The 19,309-nt window shown below is 42.4% G+C and overlaps 1 protein-coding gene across 2 annotated transcripts in view; it reads left to right on the top strand.

The window, feature by feature from the left end:
* SEMA5B (semaphorin 5B) overlaps positions 1-19,309 on the top strand; it is a 173,812-nt gene that overhangs the window by 38,776 nt on the left and 115,727 nt on the right. For both annotated transcript variants that reach the window (XM_077829927.1, XM_077829925.1), the window contains exon 3: positions 4,083-4,128. In XM_077829927.1, the coding sequence (XP_077686053.1) occupies positions 4,083-4,128 (46 nt within the window). The remainder of the gene's footprint in view (positions 1-4,082; positions 4,129-19,309) is intronic.

Genomic DNA, 19,309 nt, shown 5'->3' with positions numbered 1-19,309 from the left:
TGCTATCGTACCTCAGCGCTTGGCTGTAGACAGTGGATCCTGTGGTGTGCCTGGGATGGAAGCTGGAGGCATGAAGGTAGGCATAGCAGTCGGTGGATGTTCGGTATAGTGTGATGTTAACGTGACTGTCACTTATTTGCACCGTGGTGTCTAGGAAGTGGACTTCCCGTGTAGATTGGTCCAGGCTGAGGTTGATGGTGGGGTGGAAGCTATTGAAATCGTGGTGAAATTCTTCCAGGATTTCCTTCCCATGTGTCCAGATGATGATGATGTCATCAGTGTAGTGTAGGTAGAGAAGGGGCGTGAGTGGACGAGAGCTGAGGAAGCGTTGTTCCAGGTCAGCCATAAAAATGTTGGCATATTGTGGGGCCATGTAGGTGCCCATAGCAGTGCCACTGGTCTGGAGGTATATATTGTCATCAAATTTGAAATAATTGTGCGTGAGGATAAAGTCACAGAGCTCAGCAACCAGTTTTGCTCTGGTATCATCAGGGATACTGTTCCTGACAGCTTGTGTTCCATCTGTGTGTGGGATGTGTAGAGAGCCTCTACATCCATGGTGGCTAGGATGGTGTTTTCTGGAAGATCACCAATGCATTGTAGTTTTCTCAGGACATCAGTGGTGTCATGGAGATAGCTGGGAGTGCTGGTGGCATAGGGTCTGAGTAGAAAGTCCACATATCTGGACAGTCCTTCAGTGAGAGTGCCAATGCCCGGGATGATGGGGCATCCAGGATTTCCGGGTTTGTGGATCTTGGGTGGTAGTAGAATAACTCCGGTCGGGACTCTAAGGGTATGATGATTTGTTCCTGTGTTAGTGTAGGGAGTGTCCTGAGTAGATGGTGCAGTTTCTTAGTGTATTCCTCAGTGGGTTCTGAGGAAAGTGGCCTGTAGAATTTGGTATTGGAGAGTTGTCTGGCAGCCTCCTTTTGGTAGTCAGACCTGTTCATGATGACAACAGCACCTCCTTTATCAACCTCTTTGATTATAATGTCAGGGTTGTTTCTGAGGCTGTGGATGGCATTGCGCTCTGCACGACTTAGGTTATGAGGCAAGTGATGTTGTTTTTCCTCTCTTTCTGCCTGTACACGTCGGTGGAAGCATCCTATGTATAGATCCAGACTGTCATTTCAACTCTCGGGAGGAGTCCATGTGGAGTTCTCCTTCTTGTCCTGTTGGTGGGAAGGTATCTGTGTATCAGTGTGCTTTTCAGTGTTATCTTGAAAGTATTCTTTGAGTCGGAGACGGTGAAAGTAGGCTTCCAGATCACCGCAGAACTGTATCATGTTTGTGGGGGTGACAGGGCAGAAAGAGAGTCCCTGAGATAGGACAGACTCTTCTGCCAGGCTGAGCGGGTAGCTAGATAGATGGACGATATTGCTGGGTGAGTTAGGGTTACCACAGTTGTGGCCCCATGTGGGAGGTAGGATTTTAGACAGCTTACAGTCCTTTTTCCTTTGTAGAGAGGTGAAGTGTTTAATGTAGATCTCCTGTCTTATTTTAGTAAAGTCCGTTTGTATGGAAGGTTGGTTATTTATGAGAGTCTCCAGGTTGGAGAGCTCTTTTTTGATGTTTTCCTGTTTGCTGTATAGGATGCTGATCAGGTGGTTCCTCAGTTTCTTTGATAGTGTGTGTCATAATCTCTCACTGTGGTCTGTGCAGTATGTAGATAGCAATGGATTTTTAACCTTCAGTCCATTTGGTATGATGTCCATCGGTTTGCATTTGGAAAGGAGTTCTTGCTTGCATATTTATACCTGCCTCTGGAAATTTCCACTGCATGCATCCGACAAAGTGGGTATTCACCCACAAAAGCTTATGCTCCAATACGTTTGTTAGTCTATAAGGTGCCACAGGACTCTTTGCTGCTTTTACAGATCCAGACTAACACGACTACCCCTCTGAATTTAATAACTGAGTACATGGAAGGTTATGCAGCTGTAAGAGAAGGGAAGGATGTTTTCAGTGTACAAAAGAACTGCTGGATTTGGGGAGATGCTCTTAAGTGAGAACTTGGAAAGATACTTTGGACACATTTTGCTAATAATAATAATATCTAGCTCTTTTCATCAGTAGGTGAATAGATTTGAGTAGACTTTAAAGATCTGTACAAAGGAGGTCAGTATCATTATCCCCATGCTACAGATTGGGAAACTGAGGCAGAGGGAGGGAAGTGGCTTCCCCAAAGTCATTCAACAAGCCAGTGGCAGAGCTGGGACTAGAACCCAAGTCTCCTGAATCCCAATCTCGTGCTCTGTTAGGCCACACTGCTTAAATACTTCTCAGGAAATCATTCATTTAGTATCATCTGTGACATGCTTTGATAGGGATCATTGAAGAGTCTCATGCTCCTCTATATCGGTTATTCCTGTGCAGGTGAGTGGAAGGGACCATTGTGATCATCTAATCTGACCTCCTGTATAACACAGGCCATACAACTTCCCCAAAATAAATGATGACATGTATTTTAGAAAAACATCCAATCCTTGATTTAAAAATTGTCAGTGGGAGAATCTGTCACAACCCTTGATAAATTGTTCCAGTGGTTAATTACCATGTCAAAAAGTTGTGCCTCATTTCCAGTCAGAATTTGTCCAGCTTCAGCTTCCAGTTACTAGATCATGCTATATCTTTCTTTCCTTATTATATTATTGTATTTATGAATGTACTACATTTAATGTATTCATTAGACTTGGGTGGAAATGTGAATGCATTAAGTCAAGGTTATTAAGCATAAAAACCTACGTAACGCAAATGATTACAGAAAAAAGGAAACAATCTGTCAATATTTCTTTTAGGTCTGCACAGATCATGAGTGTGTTGTGGGGATGCCTAGGCCCTTTGTCTCCCATAGCCATCTGGCCATCCCGTTGCCCCCTTTAGCCCTTGACAGCAAGAACTGTCATGTCAGAACCTGTCTCCACTGCCTCTGACCCAGAATCCTCTTTGCTTGGGAAGATTCTACATCATGGCTTGGGGGCTTGGGGAGTTGCCGCACAGTGTGGGGGCTTGGGGAGTTGCCGCACAGACCACAGGTTCAGGCCACAGTCCCTTGCACTGATTTCGCTGCAAGTTTTGTGTGTGTGGAGAACACCTAGCGGAATGCAGCTGCCCTTTTCCCTGCTTTCCGTGTTCTTCTGAGCCCAGGTCTGCAGATTCCATCTCATCCCCTCCCCCAGAAGCAAATAGGAGTGTAGCAGCACTGGCCTTGGGCCAGTTGAAGATTTTGAATCAGGCCCCTAGTCGTTAAGGTTTCTTTGTACATCTCCATTACAGGCTTTGGAAAGTTTGGCTACAAATTGGCTAAGAGTTTTGTTACAAAGTTCATGAAAAGACAGGCAAAGGGAGGTTATTGTACTGCTGTGCTTGCCAGTGCTGAGGCCTCAGCAGGAGCATCATGTCCAGTTTTGGGCGCCACACGTTCAGAAAGATGTGGACAAATTGGAGAGAATCCAGAGGAGAAATGATAAGGTTTAGAGAAAAAGATCTATGAGGAAATGTTAAAACAAAAACCCTGGATATATTTTGTCTTGAGAAAAGAGTGAGGGGGACCTGATAGCTCTTCAGATATGTTAAGAGCTGTTATAAAGAGGATGGGGATCAATTGTTCATGTCCACTGAAGGTAGGACAAGAAGTAATCGGCTTACTCTGCAGCAAGGGAGATTGAGATTAAAGATTAAGAAAATCTTTCTAACTACGAGGACTGTGAAGCACTGGAATGGGCTTCCAAGAGAGGTTGTGGAATCCACATCATTAGAGGTTTTTAAGAACAGTTTGGACAAACTGTTGTCAGGGATGGTTTAGTTGGTCCTGCCTTAGTGCCAGGGCCTGGACTAGATGACCTTTAGAGGCCCCGTCCAGCCCTACATTTCTGTGAAACAAGAGGCACCATTTTAGCATTTCCTTTTGTTATTTTGGATCATGTGGACACTTTTCTTGGAAAGGCTCACTGCCTGTATAAATGCATGACCATACCTTTTAACTGAAAGTATACAACTTTCCCTCGCTTTCTTCTCTCCCGCCTTTTTTAAAAAGTTCTCTTTAATCTAACAACTTTTTTTTCTTCTTCTTTCTCCTGCAGGAACTACCTCTTCAGACTTAGTCTACACAATGTTTCTCTTATCCAGGTACGTATGTTCATTTTTTACCCAATCGTTTTGCTTGACTCGTTAAGATGAATGTGCCTGGAATCGCTTGGTGTATGTTGTCAATATGCTTCCAGAGTGGCAGAGGGAAGAATTAGACTTTGTTCTCACTGAGAAGATATTGCTAAAGGGAAGGGCATTCCAGTGCTTGGCCATTTGGATAGCACTTTCTTGCTCTTCATTCTTGTGTTTTTTGTGGTGATGTGATGCGTGGGTGCTGAAAACATGGCATCTTAAAGAAACAAAGCAGGTAGTATGACTGATAGCTGGTGCAGCGTAAATAAAACCACACAAAGAAATCCTTGGCTTTCCTTAGTGCAGAGGTCAGCAGCTGGAAGGGATGGCTTTAACAGTTCTTGTCCATCACCGCTCCCTGCTTTTGCTGTGCCCCTGGGAGCATGGAATGCTGAGGAGCTAAATGTGTTACTAAAAACAGGATAGGACTTGCAGGCCTTCAAAGATACAGCTGGTTGTAAATGTGTGTCACCCAGCACGCAATGGTAGAGGAGGTGGCTCGTCTGCACTGGACTGAAAAGGCTTACAAATGGCCAATGGGATGAGCAAGATTTTCCCCCGCCAGCTTGAATCTGGAACTGAAAGGTGCAGCAAAATTTATTATTTAATCATTAATTAATTAATTAAAAGTAACAGAGTGTCTGTCAATAACAAATATGCTGGGGTATAGATTGTTTGTTGTTTTCTGTAAGCACTGAAAGATGTGCCTTGCTCTTGTTAGATCAAAATGAGGGCACCTACTCCCAAAGACTTTAGAATCCAAGGCCTCATTATGGCATCTCACTGTATGCAGGTGCCTGAATGATGCCATGTTGACTTCCAAGGGGCCCTTGCTCATGCAGAGTCAGGCTAAAATGCTCTGACCAATGGGCAGTATTCAGCATGGCTGGGTAAAGCACCTGCCATACCCTGTTTCCTTGCATGCGAGTCTCTTGACAGGAAGTGTGGATGGAGGGCAGCATAGATATTTAGCATAGATATTTAGCAGATAGATATTCATACACTTCATAGAATAAAAAAGGAAGATGCATGTGAATGAAGTACAAGTGACAGTGGAACGAACTCTAAAAGTTGACCTCATCTAACAGAACTTTCCCTTTCAAGGATGGTAGGTTACGTGTGCCAGAAAAATTCCAACGGGATATAGAAGAGATGGGAGCCTAGTGGTGGTGGTGAAATAGTGTTTCTCTGTAGAGTGCTGATTCTCAGAGTGGCTATCACAGCCTGTTGTTCTGGTTACCCCATGGGGGTCCCCTACATCCTGATGTGGTTGAGATTCTTCTGGGGGGCAGTGCTGCAGTGCGGCTTCAACAATGGCGAGAGCTTTGTGCAGCCTTTCTGCACTGGGGTAACTTTCTTCCACAATGGTCTGCGCGCTACGCTGCCTAAAATTGAAAGCCCTCCTATATGTAAGTGGAGGATGTGGTGGGATCTCTGGTTAACATAATAAGCTTTGTTTGTTTCTGCTTTCTGGGTGTATCCGGCCATTTCTACAAACCTCTTTGCATGACAATGAGAGCATGGAATTATGCGGACACACGTGTTGGGAATGATGGAAACAATTGTTTCCAGACCTAGCGGTTGCCTAAACAGCTACTTGGCTTGCATCCGTGAAGCACATTATGCTGCTCAGAGAACACCCCACCCCTCCATATACATCATTTTGAAGAAAAGAATAGAAAATCAAGCTGAGAAGTTAAGGGGATTCTAAGTTCAGTTCAATAGAAGGGGGAGGGAGGCAAAGTTTAGAAAATAACAAAATGGAGACTCTTTTGTATTGAGGTGCTAGTGGCTCTTTTAAAATATAATATGGATCCTACAGTTCAACTTGTATTGGGAAGGCTTTTTTTCCTACCAGTGGGTCTGATTCACTTCTCCTTGTTGGAACCCATGTTGCAGGCTGCCAGTGGCACCAAATCTGCCTGGAAGTGGGATAACGTAGTGCAAGTCCCCACCCCACCCCTGATTTGCTGAGGTTGAACCGGGCAGCACTGCTCACAGAGTAGGAACTGTGTGCTGAGTAGGGAGCAGAGCCAGGACATGCAGAAGAGACCCTGATTCAGCGTATCTTCTAGATTAGCCTTTAGAGGAGGGGATCTGACTGAGTAATAGTCTGAGCTTAAAGCTGCCTTCCCTGCCACCCCCCATGGCCACAGATGACTGTGGGTAAAGGGTGAGTGTAAATGTCAGTCACACTGCACCCACAAACAAAATTCAAGCCCTTTCAGTGCTTTTCCCATGAATGAGGCTGATCTTAGTAGTTTTTTTTTAATGAGCCTGGCAACACTGGAGCAATAGCCTAGTGACACTGTTACCTGGCCCACTGACTTGGGTGCTTGAAAATCTCTCTCCTTCTGTAATGTTGTAGATTTAGTGGCTAACTCTGATTGATGCATCCCCCCTGCACCGTCTTTTCTAGAATCAGAAAATGAACATTTCCTACTGTTAAACCGGTGACAAAGTCACTCATCATATACATTACATTATTCACTGCTTCCATTCAGAGGAAATTCTCATGCCCTTGAGAATTCTGTAGTCACCATTAGAGCCCTGCATGGATACAAATTTATATCTGCGGATGTGGATATCTGCGGATATAAAATTGTATCCGTGCAGGGCTCTAGCTACCATTTCACAAGGCTAGAGTAAACCACCTTGGTGCTGTTTGGTTTGGAAACTTGAAGGCCTTCTAGGACTTTGGTTTCTCTCTTTCCACATAGCTGCTGAGTTATTGTGGACTGCTCTCATTTAGGTCCTGATCCAAAGCCTGCTGAAGTCAATAAGAGTGTTCCACTGACTTCAGTGAGCTGGGGATCAGACCCTTACTTGAGACATTAATTTTGGGCCCATCACAAAAATCAGACCTAGCAGCAAAGGCTTTGTATCATTTCTGGTCCCAGACTGGGCTACCATTTTTGATAGTTCTTTACTAGCTTTGGGAGAACAGCTGGATTTTCAGTTTGCTGGCAACTCTGAAAAATAAAAAAAATTAAAAATTGATTCAACCTGAATTGAATGCAAAAAAAAATCTGAAGAATTTCAGCAAAAAGGAAAAAGTTGAATTTTTTTTTTTTTTGTTTTGCATCAAAGCAAACTGCTTGGTGTAGTTTCTGGGCACGTTTTACCGTAAAAGCAAAGGAAATGAAATAAATCATTGCTGCCATTGTCTTCCTTCTGACCTGTAGTCCAGTGGTTGGGGCACTCCCCTGGGATGTGAGAGTCCCAGGTTCAATTCTCCTGTCCGCTGCATGTGGGGCAGGGATTTAAACTTGGGTCTCCCACATTGTGGGGAAAGCACCCTAGCAGCTGGGCTATAGTTTGCTGTGGGTCTCTCTGTCTCTCGTATTGAAGCTGTTCCATTCTTGATACATATCTACATAGACAGTGAAGCAGGGATTTGAACTTTGCTCTCCCATATGGCATTTTTCAGTGAATAAACTATTTGCTGGAGGAAAAAATTGCCCAGCTCTGTCCCATACAGCATTGCAATGAATACTTGTAAGCTCACAGCACAACGACAAAAATGTGCTATACTGACATGAGATTCAACCCATTTTAAACTGGACTAGGACATTACCCCCCAATACATATAATATGGAGCTAGGATCTTGAAATTACAATGACAAAAGACAAACTATAACAAATGTCTTGCCCATAGGATGAAAACTTGTTTTCTGGGTGCACATTACTGATATTGTTTGTGCAGTGAAAGATGTCGCAAAAATTAGTCTTTCCTGATAAATGGGATAGGATTTTGGTGGTGGGACGGGCACAGTTATGGAAGGTTTCTGTGGGGCGTGTTTCAAGAGGATGAGTGCAGGAGGATGCAGGGGGGAACACTTTGGGGAGGTTAGGGTAGATCAGGGAGGGGATATGGCAAGTTTTGTTGGGGAGGAGGACATGTGAGTCTTTGGGAGCTGTTAAGGAGACAGTAAAGACTGTCCTTTCCTTTCATCTCAGTTCTTTGTCTCCTATCCCTTCTCCAGAGTAAGTTGCTTTGGTCTCCTCTGGCCTGCCATGATCCAAAAAAAGTTCACTTCTGGTTCAAAAAAAGTTCACTTCTGGTTCAGGGCTGGCTTTAGATTTTTGTTTCAGGTTAAACATTCCCGTCCCCTGTTTACCCCTCCAAGAGCTGCAGCCCCGGGCCTGTGCTTGAGAACCAGGAAGCAAAATGGTTCTACCCAAGCTGAGAGAAATGCAAAATGTGAACAGTGTGTTAATGGCCAACAGTGAGCTGGCACCAAGATATTGCAGGAATCACTAATGATTTTGGGTGTCTCAATGTTTTGGTACCTATCTTAATGAAGCTGAACTTCCAGGGGAGGGGTTCTCAAGAGTTTCTGAAAATCAGTCCCTGTAAGGTACCTCAAGTTGGATACCTTAAAACATTAGTCACTATTGAAAATCTTGTAGATTTTTTTAAAATTCTTACAAAACTCCAGAAACTCGCCTTCAAAACATACAGGATTTTTAAATCTGCTAATGTCCCTTTAAAATGAAATCCATACATCTTCGTTTTCCACCCTAAAAACAGCTTTCATGTATGCATTGTTTCCCTAATATTGGGCATTTTTTAAACCTTAGCAATGATATGCATGTATAGCACACACTGTTCAATTTATGCAGGAACCAGTAACAGGTTTACCCTCTAATCCCCAGCTTTCACAGAGAGGCCAGTAAGGGGGCTGTTTATACTAGATTTCACAATTAATAGATTAGGTGGAAAGTGTCAGTTTAAAAACAAAATCTTCATAGCGCGTTTAAAAAAATACACTAGGCTAATTTGGTCCTTTTAAAAGGACTAAACAAGGACATTTGCCAGCATATATAAAATCACTCTGCCTGGCATGCATTTCCTTCTAGGCCCTGAGTTAGTGAATACCCCCAGCTCTGACTGACTTCAATGAGAGTACTCCGAACTAGAGCTGGGGGAATAACTGTTTTTTTCGGTTCACTGGCAGTTCGGGGAGAAGGAATTGTTTTGAGCTGAACTGAAACGGAAAAATTCTGAAATTTTCAGTGAATCTAGAAAGTTGATTGTGCATTGAATGAAACCTGGCTTGGCCTGGCACGTTTTGTTCCTGGGTATTTTTAAAGGGGCTAGATTAACAAAGTGGGAAGGGAAGTGTGGCTGTGACTGCTGCCCCCTATAACGTTAGCCTGGTGGTTAGGCCACTCACCCATGATGTGGGAGACCCGTTTTCAGTCCCCCCCTCTGCCTGATGGGGAGCAGGGGTTTGACTTTGGATCTCCTACCTCCCAAGAGAGCGCCCTAATCATTGGATTTTGGGGAGGGAGAGAAGGTAATATCTGACTCTGTACCATGGTAGTTAGGACTCTCATGTGGGAGGCCCAAGTTCAAGTCCTCCTCAGATGGCGATTCAAGTATAACCTGTCCACCCAAGCCATTTTGCCCAGCTCAGCTCACAGCACTGCAGGGCATGAGCTCATCATGTATATCAGTGACATTATTTCATGTAGGCAACTTTAAAACTATTTCAAGAATACTTGCTCCTTGTGTAAAAGGATGCCATTAAAGAAATAGGGAGTTGAGCCATAAAGTATTTACATATTAAATGGCAAAATAAATACCTGGACCAGACTTGCAGAATGGAGGCCCTTACTCATACTGAGGAAAAATGGCATCTTAGTCACAACATGTTCTTTAGTGGCTTATCTGTGGAGTAAGGTACTTTTCAATGTGAGTAAAGGTATCAGAATCTAGGCCTTCATTCAGTCCATCCTGCAAGCCGATAAATCTGGTACCTGTTCAGCAAAGCAGTCAGGTGCTTTTGAAAATTTTACCCTCTGCGAAAATCAATGGCATGCATGCTCCTAAATCACTTGGGTGCTTTTGCAAATTGTACTTGTAAGAAAGTACTTAACTTTCAGCATGTGAGTTGTCCCATTAACTTCAGTGCCTAAATCCCATTGACAATGTGCTTACGTGCTTTTCTGAATCAGGGCCCAAACCCATACGGCCTGATCCAAGACTCAGTAAAATCAGTTGAACTCTTTCCACTGACTTCAGTGTCATTTGGACCAGGCTGTAAAGGAGCAGATACAGTATGTGCAAAGCTAAAGTACAGAAGAAAAACTGATATACATTTCTTTAGTAGTTAAACTGTCCTTCTTAGCTAACAGTATTTCCATTGAGAGAAGGTGGTTTACCCTGCTTCACTTTTTCTTTCTTAATCTGACAATCAGAAACAGCTGCACTTCCCAGCTCCAGCTCTTAAACTGAACTGCTCTTGCTACAGACACTATCCCTCTGACACTTCTCTGTGGAGGGATCACTAACTCTAGGGCAAAACCACTGGTAAATCAATAGTACCTATCAACGGGTTGCAGTTAATGGTAATAAAATGCCTCCATCGGTCCTGAACATCTCTCCCTGCAACAGAATGAACAAGTTTTGTATTTCTGGTCTTGAATCAAAAACAAGAATTAGACACATCCTGTTTGCTTTATTTCCTGCTATTCAAGGCCTGATACTTCCTCCCTTACATATGTTGATTGGTACCTTGCTCTGCAGGCAGTCCACATATTAAGGCACTACAGATGCTCCGTGGGTTATGCAAGACCCGACTTACGCAAATGCGCCCTTACAGAAAAAGTTCCATAAGCCAGAAATAGGATTTTTGAGTTGCGGCAATTTTTGCGTAACGTAGGGGTGTACATTTCCAACGTACGCAAAATTCGAGTTATGCAAGGCGTTCCGGAACAGTTGCGTAAGCCGGGGGGGGTGCCTGTAGTCAGTATAAATAGAGGTGGCAGAATCTGACTTCCAGTATTTCCCTGGACAGTTACATAAACATTTATAAGCATAACAAATGATGAATAGTGAATAATGCAGTTTTCAGGACAAATTCTCACCCAAATTTTCATTCATGTTCAAATTCATGGAACTTCAAGGATTTAGAAACATTTTCATGAAGGACCAGTGCTCAGCAGGATATTTGCAAGTGATCAATAATATCATTCCACCAATCACAGTAAATTCAACTTGGGAGGCAGTGTTGCCTAGTGGACAAACTACTGAACTGGGATACAGGAGACATGCTGTCTGTTTCCAGCTCTGCCACTGGCCTGCTGAGCAACCTTGGGCAAGTCATTTCAGCTCCTTGTCACAGTTTATCCTTTGTAAAGTGCTTTTAGAACTACAGAAGAAAGGGCTATATAAGAGTAGTATTATTTTAGTTTGTATTTATATGCAAAAATATTTCTGAATCTGGGTTCTCTTCCGTATTCAATCTGCTATAACTGAAACCACTGACACTGAACCACAATTGTATATGATCTTGATGTAAAACCAGTTTTGCTCAAAAGCAGGTCCAAATTTCCTCCAAAGTCCACAAATTTTAGCAAACCTTCCATGAAATCTGGTCTGAGTTTCAGGTTTGTCATTCAACACAAAACGCAGATGAGTTTTGGACAATTAGCCGTTTGTTGGAAACTTTTTCATAGCTTTATTTACTAGTGAGGCTGCATTACAACCAGTTGCATTTTGAAATTTTCAAGAACAATTGTAACTTTTCCAGAAGAAAATAGTTTTTAAGTTGTAGTTAACTGCAGTGTTTTGAATGTGGCTTCTCAGTTTCAGATATTCAGATACACTGTGAGTGATGTGGTATAAATACCTAGATAAAACATTTATTTCTTATTTTTCAGACGCATCCAGTTATTTTTTTAAACATAATCAACATCTTATATAGTACAGCAGAAGCACACCTTAATATGTGGGTTATTGTTTAGTTATGAATGTCACATATTTTATCAGAATGATACATTTTTTTATTAGCAAATTAACATATAAATCTATTCCTAAATCACCTACCATAGCTACACCTAAAATCTCTTATTGTCAGCCCAGAGTTCTAATGCCATTCCATAATAAATGGCTTATGTGATGGATGTACTGTGTGCTGAAGATCTGATGAAACTTGTTAGTATCTCAGACCTGCTTTTGAGCAAATCTGGTTTGACATCAAGATCATATAAAATTGTGGTTCCTTGTGGTTTCAGTTATAGTAGGTTGAATACTGAGGAAACCCTGATTCTTGTTGTCACAGTTTTTTATTTTATCTGACGTCCAGGCCCAAATCAAACCCTCCATCTGAATACACTCATCTTTTGAAAAATTCAGCTCTGGACCTGAAAATTGAATTTCAGGTTCTTCCCTGATTCTATTCAAGAGGCTGCTGCGGCTTCTGGATTCTTGAAATCTAGGATATAGGGGAAAATATGAGACGCGTCAAAGTGTGTGTTTGGAGTCCACAGTTCCTTTCTAAGGACTCCTTCCTCCAAACAGTCACTACTGAGGTAAGGTCTCGATTCAGGAGTCCATCTGTGTTCTATAAAGCACTTAAGCATGTGCTTAATTTTAAACAGGTGCTCAAGTTCCTCTTGGACTTACTTAAAGTTAAGAATATGCTGACATGCTTTGCTGAATATGGATGGACTTCAGCATATGCTTTATTGCATATTGCTAAATTGGGGCCATATTGCTTACCGCTGTGTGAAGCCTCATTGAAGTCAATGCGCCCTGTGGTGCACTGTTAGGGTGCAGTAAGAAGAGTTTGGAGGTTCACTCTCCGACACTGTTTGGACCACACCCCCACCTGGTGTAAATCAATGAAGTTCCACTGCAGTCAACAGAGCTGTGTTGATTTACATCAGCTAGCCCTTTACCTTCATGTGTGAAAAGTGCAGCTTCTGTGATGTTTGTCAGCAGCTGATGGTCAGCCGTGTTCCCAGATAGCTTTTCAGGTGCCATTCCCCACCCCTAACCTTGGAATGTAAATGGTGAAGCAATTGCCAGGGCTTTGGGCTTTGTCATCAAACATTTAGAGTAGGAGTCAAAAACTGAGGATTTAAGTAGCCGCTGAAGTTACTTACTGATACCTGTGGCATATTGGCTTTTTATTTGATAAAACCCTGTCAGGCATTTTATGTGTGGGGAATGAAGACAAATGTTCTTATTACTTGCAAGTTACAGCCAGGGCCATTAAACATGCTTTATACAGACCAAAAAAAATGCACCTCTTGTTTCTTACAATCAGCATTGTTTCTGATTCCTCGTGCTGCAAAAGGATGTGAAGCATATTTTGGCTTTAGTTAGCTTATTTTTCTCTGTCTCTTGCTTCCCACTACTCTGATTCCACGGTGCCCAGAAGAAGTCTGTGTACTTGTGCTATGATTCTCCTCCTGCCTTGCACCAACATAATCAGTTCATTGTCTTTAGGGACTTATTCCTTATTTATGTTGGTGTTACTGAGCGAAGAATCAACATTCTGCTGAAATTGACCTACTGGCAGAAGTTTGTTTATGTTTGCTTAGGGCAATTTTTTTTTCTTCGACTCAGTAATGAGAAGTTCTGTGAAAGCAGATGAAATGTTTGTTCCTAAAACCTGGCCAGAAATGAGCTGAAAATCCCTTGACACTGTGCTGAAAAAGTATTTCATGTTTGCTCCCCTTCTGCTAGTACTCCTGTGTGTTCTTACGTGACCTTTAGTAAAGGAGCCAACATTATGCTCTTCTGTATTAGAAGTATTGCATCTTTCAAGAGTGAAATTGCGGTATTTTGGCAAGTAACTGTAGAATACTATAGGTATAATAGAGGTTAATAGCGGGATTTTAAATTCAAAACAGGGCTTGAATAAGACTTAAGTGGTTCATCTACCTTGTGCTGTCTGTCTGCACAGGAGTAAATTTGCCTCTGGTAGCATAGGGTAGTTTATAGTGGGAGTGTAAGAAGACTAGTCCATTGATTTGTGCCTCTCTAAAACTGGCCTAAAAAACAACCTCAGGTGTTTCCCATAAAACAAACTATTGAGCTCTTGTGAAAAAAAACCCCAAAACATTTATTTTACAGTAAATACATTTCATGGTAGCACAAGCAGTTTCCCAGGATAAAATGATCCTGATATGTTTTGGTTGGTAACAACTTAGTTGATATGTAATAGTTTTGAATGAGTAATTCCCATGGGATTATCGCAGCCTGAAGCCTACAGCAGGGTCGCTAACACCGGCTGAATAGCTCTGCGGCTCTTGTGGCGCGTCCAGAGTTTGTGGGGGGGAGGGGAACAAATAATCACTTTTATGGAGCACGCCAGGGTGAAATCTTTTATAACATGACAAGGCTTTTGGTTGGAAGGGTTCCCCCCGCTTAATAACCTCACTCTCTCCAAAAAAAAAAAAGAACCCACATCCTATAAGCCAGGTATGAAGAGGAGAAAAAGGTGATCAAACCCCAACTTGATTAGCTCTAAATACCTCTCGGTTGCCTCGATTGGGAGAAGATGCCATCATTAGGGGACCAAGGTGGGGGGAGACTGTAGTTTCAGGGATTATTTCAGGACTCGCTTCAGGAGTCTGAAGAAGGCTTAGGTTTGGTTTCTCCACAACTTTAAGAGTTCGTGCCGCCAACTGAACCCATGCAGGTTTTCCAGTCTAGCATTTCAAAAAGCCGTGTTAGAAGAACAGATCCTGCTCAAGGAAAAAGGCTTTAAACTCACACAGTTCTGTGTAGGCTATAGGTCTTCCTATGGAATAACTTGTGATTGCCACTTCTGACTGGCTAAGAACTGTGCACATCTCATTACTGTGATTATCTCTCACTCCCCTACCCCCAGCTTCTCATCCGTGTGTATGTCTTATCTTTCAGGCTGTCAGCTCTTCGGGGCAGGGATTGTCGTTTCTTAGATGCTTGTACAGTGCCTAGCACAATGGGACCCTGATCTAGTTGCCCTCTAAATGCTACCACAATATAAATGTTTAATAATAATAATGTTTAATGTACTTTTCTTGTAGCATCGATTGAAACTTTCATTCCATGTCAAGTTTGCACAGCCAAAAAAGGGATCCAGAGAGAAATGGGACAGAGGAGAAATATACTACGTTAAGACCAATGGAGAATCAGACTGTGTTCCCACATCCTAAATAAGGGGCATACTCTTAATACTTGTTACTAGAGTCTTTGATCTTGGGTTGAGGTTAAATTAATTGTTTTTGAGGAGTAGGTAGGGGAGAGGGACAGGTGCCAGAAAGAAACTAAGGGCCGAGCTCAGAGTGAAAGAAATTGGAAGATAAATAGTGGGATGGCAAGAGAACAGCGAGTGAAAAGCATAATAGATAGGAAGGAATAAAAAATACAGGATGAGAGTCTTCTTTACAGTAGAAAGAGCAAATAAATTCCTTTTTGGGACAGAGCTTGGCAGAGACGACTGGAGCATCAGGTGCTGACGTCTGGTGTTGGAGGGGAAGAGACAGAAGCAAGGCAAACTGTGACAGACCAAGCAGGGAGTCTGAAGGCGTCTGTTTCAACAGACTCTAGGAAGGAGATAGAGCAACTGCTAAGTGAAGCCTGGGGAGGAGGCTTACTTGGAGTGGAGAGGCAGATAACATTTTATTGCTGCAAGAGTTGTGGAATGGGATTCTGATGGAGGCACTAGAATTTTTGGCAACATGGAGTGCGGGGGGGGCCCTTTTCTTTAAGGTAGTAATCTTGTTTTGATTAAACTCTTGTTTGTCTCTGTCTTGTAGTACTAAATGCTGGGCTTTATATATCCTCCCTAAAGGTCTCTTTCTGTAAACCCCATCTCTTTCTCTCAAAGCTGGCACTCTGTGTTTCTCTTGGAGAAGTGTCAGATTCCCTCACTCAGATGTAGTGCTGTTTTTTTTGCAGGCAGAGCAAGCTAGCAGCCCGCTGGTCAGTGTGATGAAGCCCTAGTTTTATATCTACATCTGAGAAGTTCAGGCAAGGTCATCCTGACCTGGACCTAATTATGTTTAAGTGGCCAGCGAGGAAGTAATTGCACACGGTGATGCATCTTACGGAGCTGGCTCTAGGAGAAAATGGGCGGATTGGTCTTTCTGGAAGGTGCATCTAGGCCTGGATCAATGTTGGTTTGTTCAGAAGATTGATCTGAGGGCAGTGGGCATTGGGAATAGGTCTTGGGAGCATGTACTGGGGAAATCAGCACAGTTTGTTCTGCTATCTCCTTTAAGTAAAATGCTCCATTGCTGATAGACCCTGGATGGTCTGGTGTTAATGAAAACACACAAGTGCGGCTAGAGGTTAGTTTCAGAGGGAGTTTGAGGTAAAGCAGGCAGGAAGCTGTAATTAGATGCTGGGTGCTCTGAGTAAGGTGCTGGAGGAGTGTAGATCTGTAACACAACTGCATCGACAGTGAAATTAAAAAGATACTGCAGGGAACTGGATTGCTCTGGGGGTTGGAAATGCATTATGAACCTTTCATCCCTAGTTCAGCTGATTTTAATCCATCCCTTATAGGTAGCAACTGAAAGTTGCTACCCATTATTTGCTGTAGTGTTCGTTAGTTAAGGGAAATGAGTGGTGATTTCAGTCTGCTTTCTGTTAGATGTGTGTTCAGCATCCCAAAACCCACCAACCCAGGTAGCATTTGGTAGGCCATGGATTGAATGAGCCCTGGAGACTGAACTGTGCTTTCAGCTGTCAGAGTGGTCCTTCCAAGTCAGGATTGAGGCATATTGCCAGTGCCCCATTGGGGAAGCTTGTATTGCTTCTACCTGGACTCCATGTGTTTTGTGGCAAAACAGGGATTTAGTCTGTGACTGCCCCTTATTACACTGATCAGTCATCTCATTGTTACCTTGTGCTCTGCTGTCTCTTTGATGTGTCTCCCCGTTGTATCTCACTTTATCCTTAGATTGTAAGCTCTGTGGGGTGGGGACTTCCTTTTTGTCTACACGTATACAGCACCTAGTGTGATGGAGCTGTCGGCTCCAGGCACTACCACAATTACATATAATAATAAAAAGAAGAGGAGGACTTGTGGCACTTTAGAGACTAAGAAATTTATTAGAGCATAAACTTTCGTGAGCTACAGCTCACTTCATTGGTATGCATCCGATGAAGTGAGCTGTAGCTCATGAACACTTATGTTCTAATAAATTTGTTAGTCTCTAAGGTGCCACAAGTCCTCCTTTTCTTTTTGCAGATACAGACTAACACTGCTGCTACTCAGAAACATATAATAATAATGGTCATCTGTCTGGATTTTTTTCCCCCAGCACTAAATATATATTTTAAAAAGAGGGTGAAACTTTGATCTCAGCAAAGTGGATTGGCTAGGGTAGAAGAGAGGGCTGACTTGTACCTGTGGGTGTTGTGCCATTCTTGCCTTTCTTCCTGAAATTATGTCTTAAGAAACATCATGAGATAGAGAAGTAGAATTAGACTCTGGTTTTGCCTTTTGTGCTCAGACTCCGAGAGTTGCATAGTGCAGTCATGTTTATTCAGGATCTCGTCAAAGTTTTCAGTCCGTCTCTCTGCAAAAGACTTTCCCAGTCTCTCTGGCTTGCACGAAATTCCCCTTGGCTAATTAAGGTAATTTCAAGCCTTTTATTTGGTCCCAGTAAGGCATTTTTTTGCTTCATTAAAGATTTCCACTTTTTTCCCCTTTGGTTGCACTACACCAAGCTTAAATGCACAACCAGAAAAGAATGTGGATAGGATAAGTTGAATCACATGAACATTTTATTTAATTGCCCCTTTTTTAGAGCCGAGACAGGACTAAGCCCATGTTGAACAACTTACACGATTTTAATGAGAATATATTGCAGTGTTTGTCATCTGAAAGAGTATTAGGCCCCATTGATGCAATGGATGTGATTTCCCTGAAGAAAAACAAGGAACACAGAACAGTGAAAATGTCATCTTGAGTTGTTCATTAGTCTCTTTAAAATGGCATGATGTGCTGATTTTGATTCATGAATCTCATCCTAATTGTTGAGAGAATTGTGTCCACGCTGGGCAGTTTCCTCGAGCTTAATTCAGTTTTTTCTCTAAACAAACAAACAAAGGCTGAAAGGGACTACTCCTTGCTGTAACCTGAAGTGGAATAAGGAATCCATGGCTCCCCACTTTATTATCTAGGAAGCTGATAATGTGTGGAAGCTTCACATAGACTTTGTTGATTACATTTTTGATTGGAAGCATTGACGAAGATCCTCTTTCGTAGCTGGACATAAAAGCCTTTTAATGCGGGTGCACAAAAAGTCTCTCCATTGACTGTGTGGTATCCATCCGGGCTATCTGTGTAGTGGGGGAAAAAAAAAAAAGCGTGTGTAGTGGAGAAATCTTAACATCTCTACACAGCAGTAAGCTTCAAAGGCAAGCACAATGGAGAGGAAACCCAGAGCAGAAAAATGAAGGAGAAGAAAATCTCCTTGCTTGATGCAGAAACACAAAGAGAACTACAGCCGTGGTAAATCGATTTTGTACTGAATATGGGCTGGTCCATTGGAAGGGTTTTTTAACCTTCTACTGCCGAGATCATTGTGCAGAACAGTAAAGGGAGGCTGTTTAGGAGTCCTGGCACATCCATCAGTGGAGCCCACGAATGGGAGGGAGGCATTTATTTCTGAATGGTGACTCTACTAAAGAACAAAAAGGGTGGAGATGGACATCTTTTGGTGATACGTTGGCCTGAAGGGAGAATTGATCTATGCTGCTAAAATGGAGGCATTGCTGTGGTTGACTCAGTCCTAAGGAATCCTTTGTTATAGCTGTGAGAGAAGAAGTGTAAAAACTGATCTTTGCAAAATAAATAGCGCTGGAGGTGCGAAGAAAGCATATTATGTACTACAAAAATGTCAGGTGTGTCTAAAGATTATGACCAACCTAAAACAAACCAGCGTTCACCTATATTCATATCCTTGACTTATGTCTGACATATTAAAGTGGCATCTTTCTTTTATTTTTTTGGCTGCATATATTTTAACCTCCTTTATATAATTATTTTATTGATTTATCATATAATCTAGTGTCTTCATAATCACCTGTCCCTTTTGCCAATGTTTGTTGCCATAACTTACAAGATATATTTGATATGGCAGGAGACCAAATTCTACCCTGGAGGTTAACTGCCTACTTTGCTAAATATCTTGTCGTGGCTCCTGTATGCTTTTGGTTCCTCAGTTATAGGAAATACTGTAACTTGTCTTTACAGAATAGCCCAGTGTTTAGCATAACTACCACGCTAATGGCTTTTCTGGGATAGGGGTTACTCAATCTCTCTTATTTGAGCTATTCTGTTGTGTATAAATAACTCTATATTCATTAGGTCAGAGAGACCAAGGAAGACTGACTTGCTAGTCCAGC

Source organism: Eretmochelys imbricata, chromosome 11 (assembly GCF_965152235.1).
Source record: "Eretmochelys imbricata isolate rEreImb1 chromosome 11, rEreImb1.hap1, whole genome shotgun sequence".
Classification (NCBI taxonomy): Eukaryota; Metazoa; Chordata; order Testudines; family Cheloniidae; genus Eretmochelys; species Eretmochelys imbricata.
This window is presented reverse-complemented; position numbering and strand designations above follow the sequence as displayed.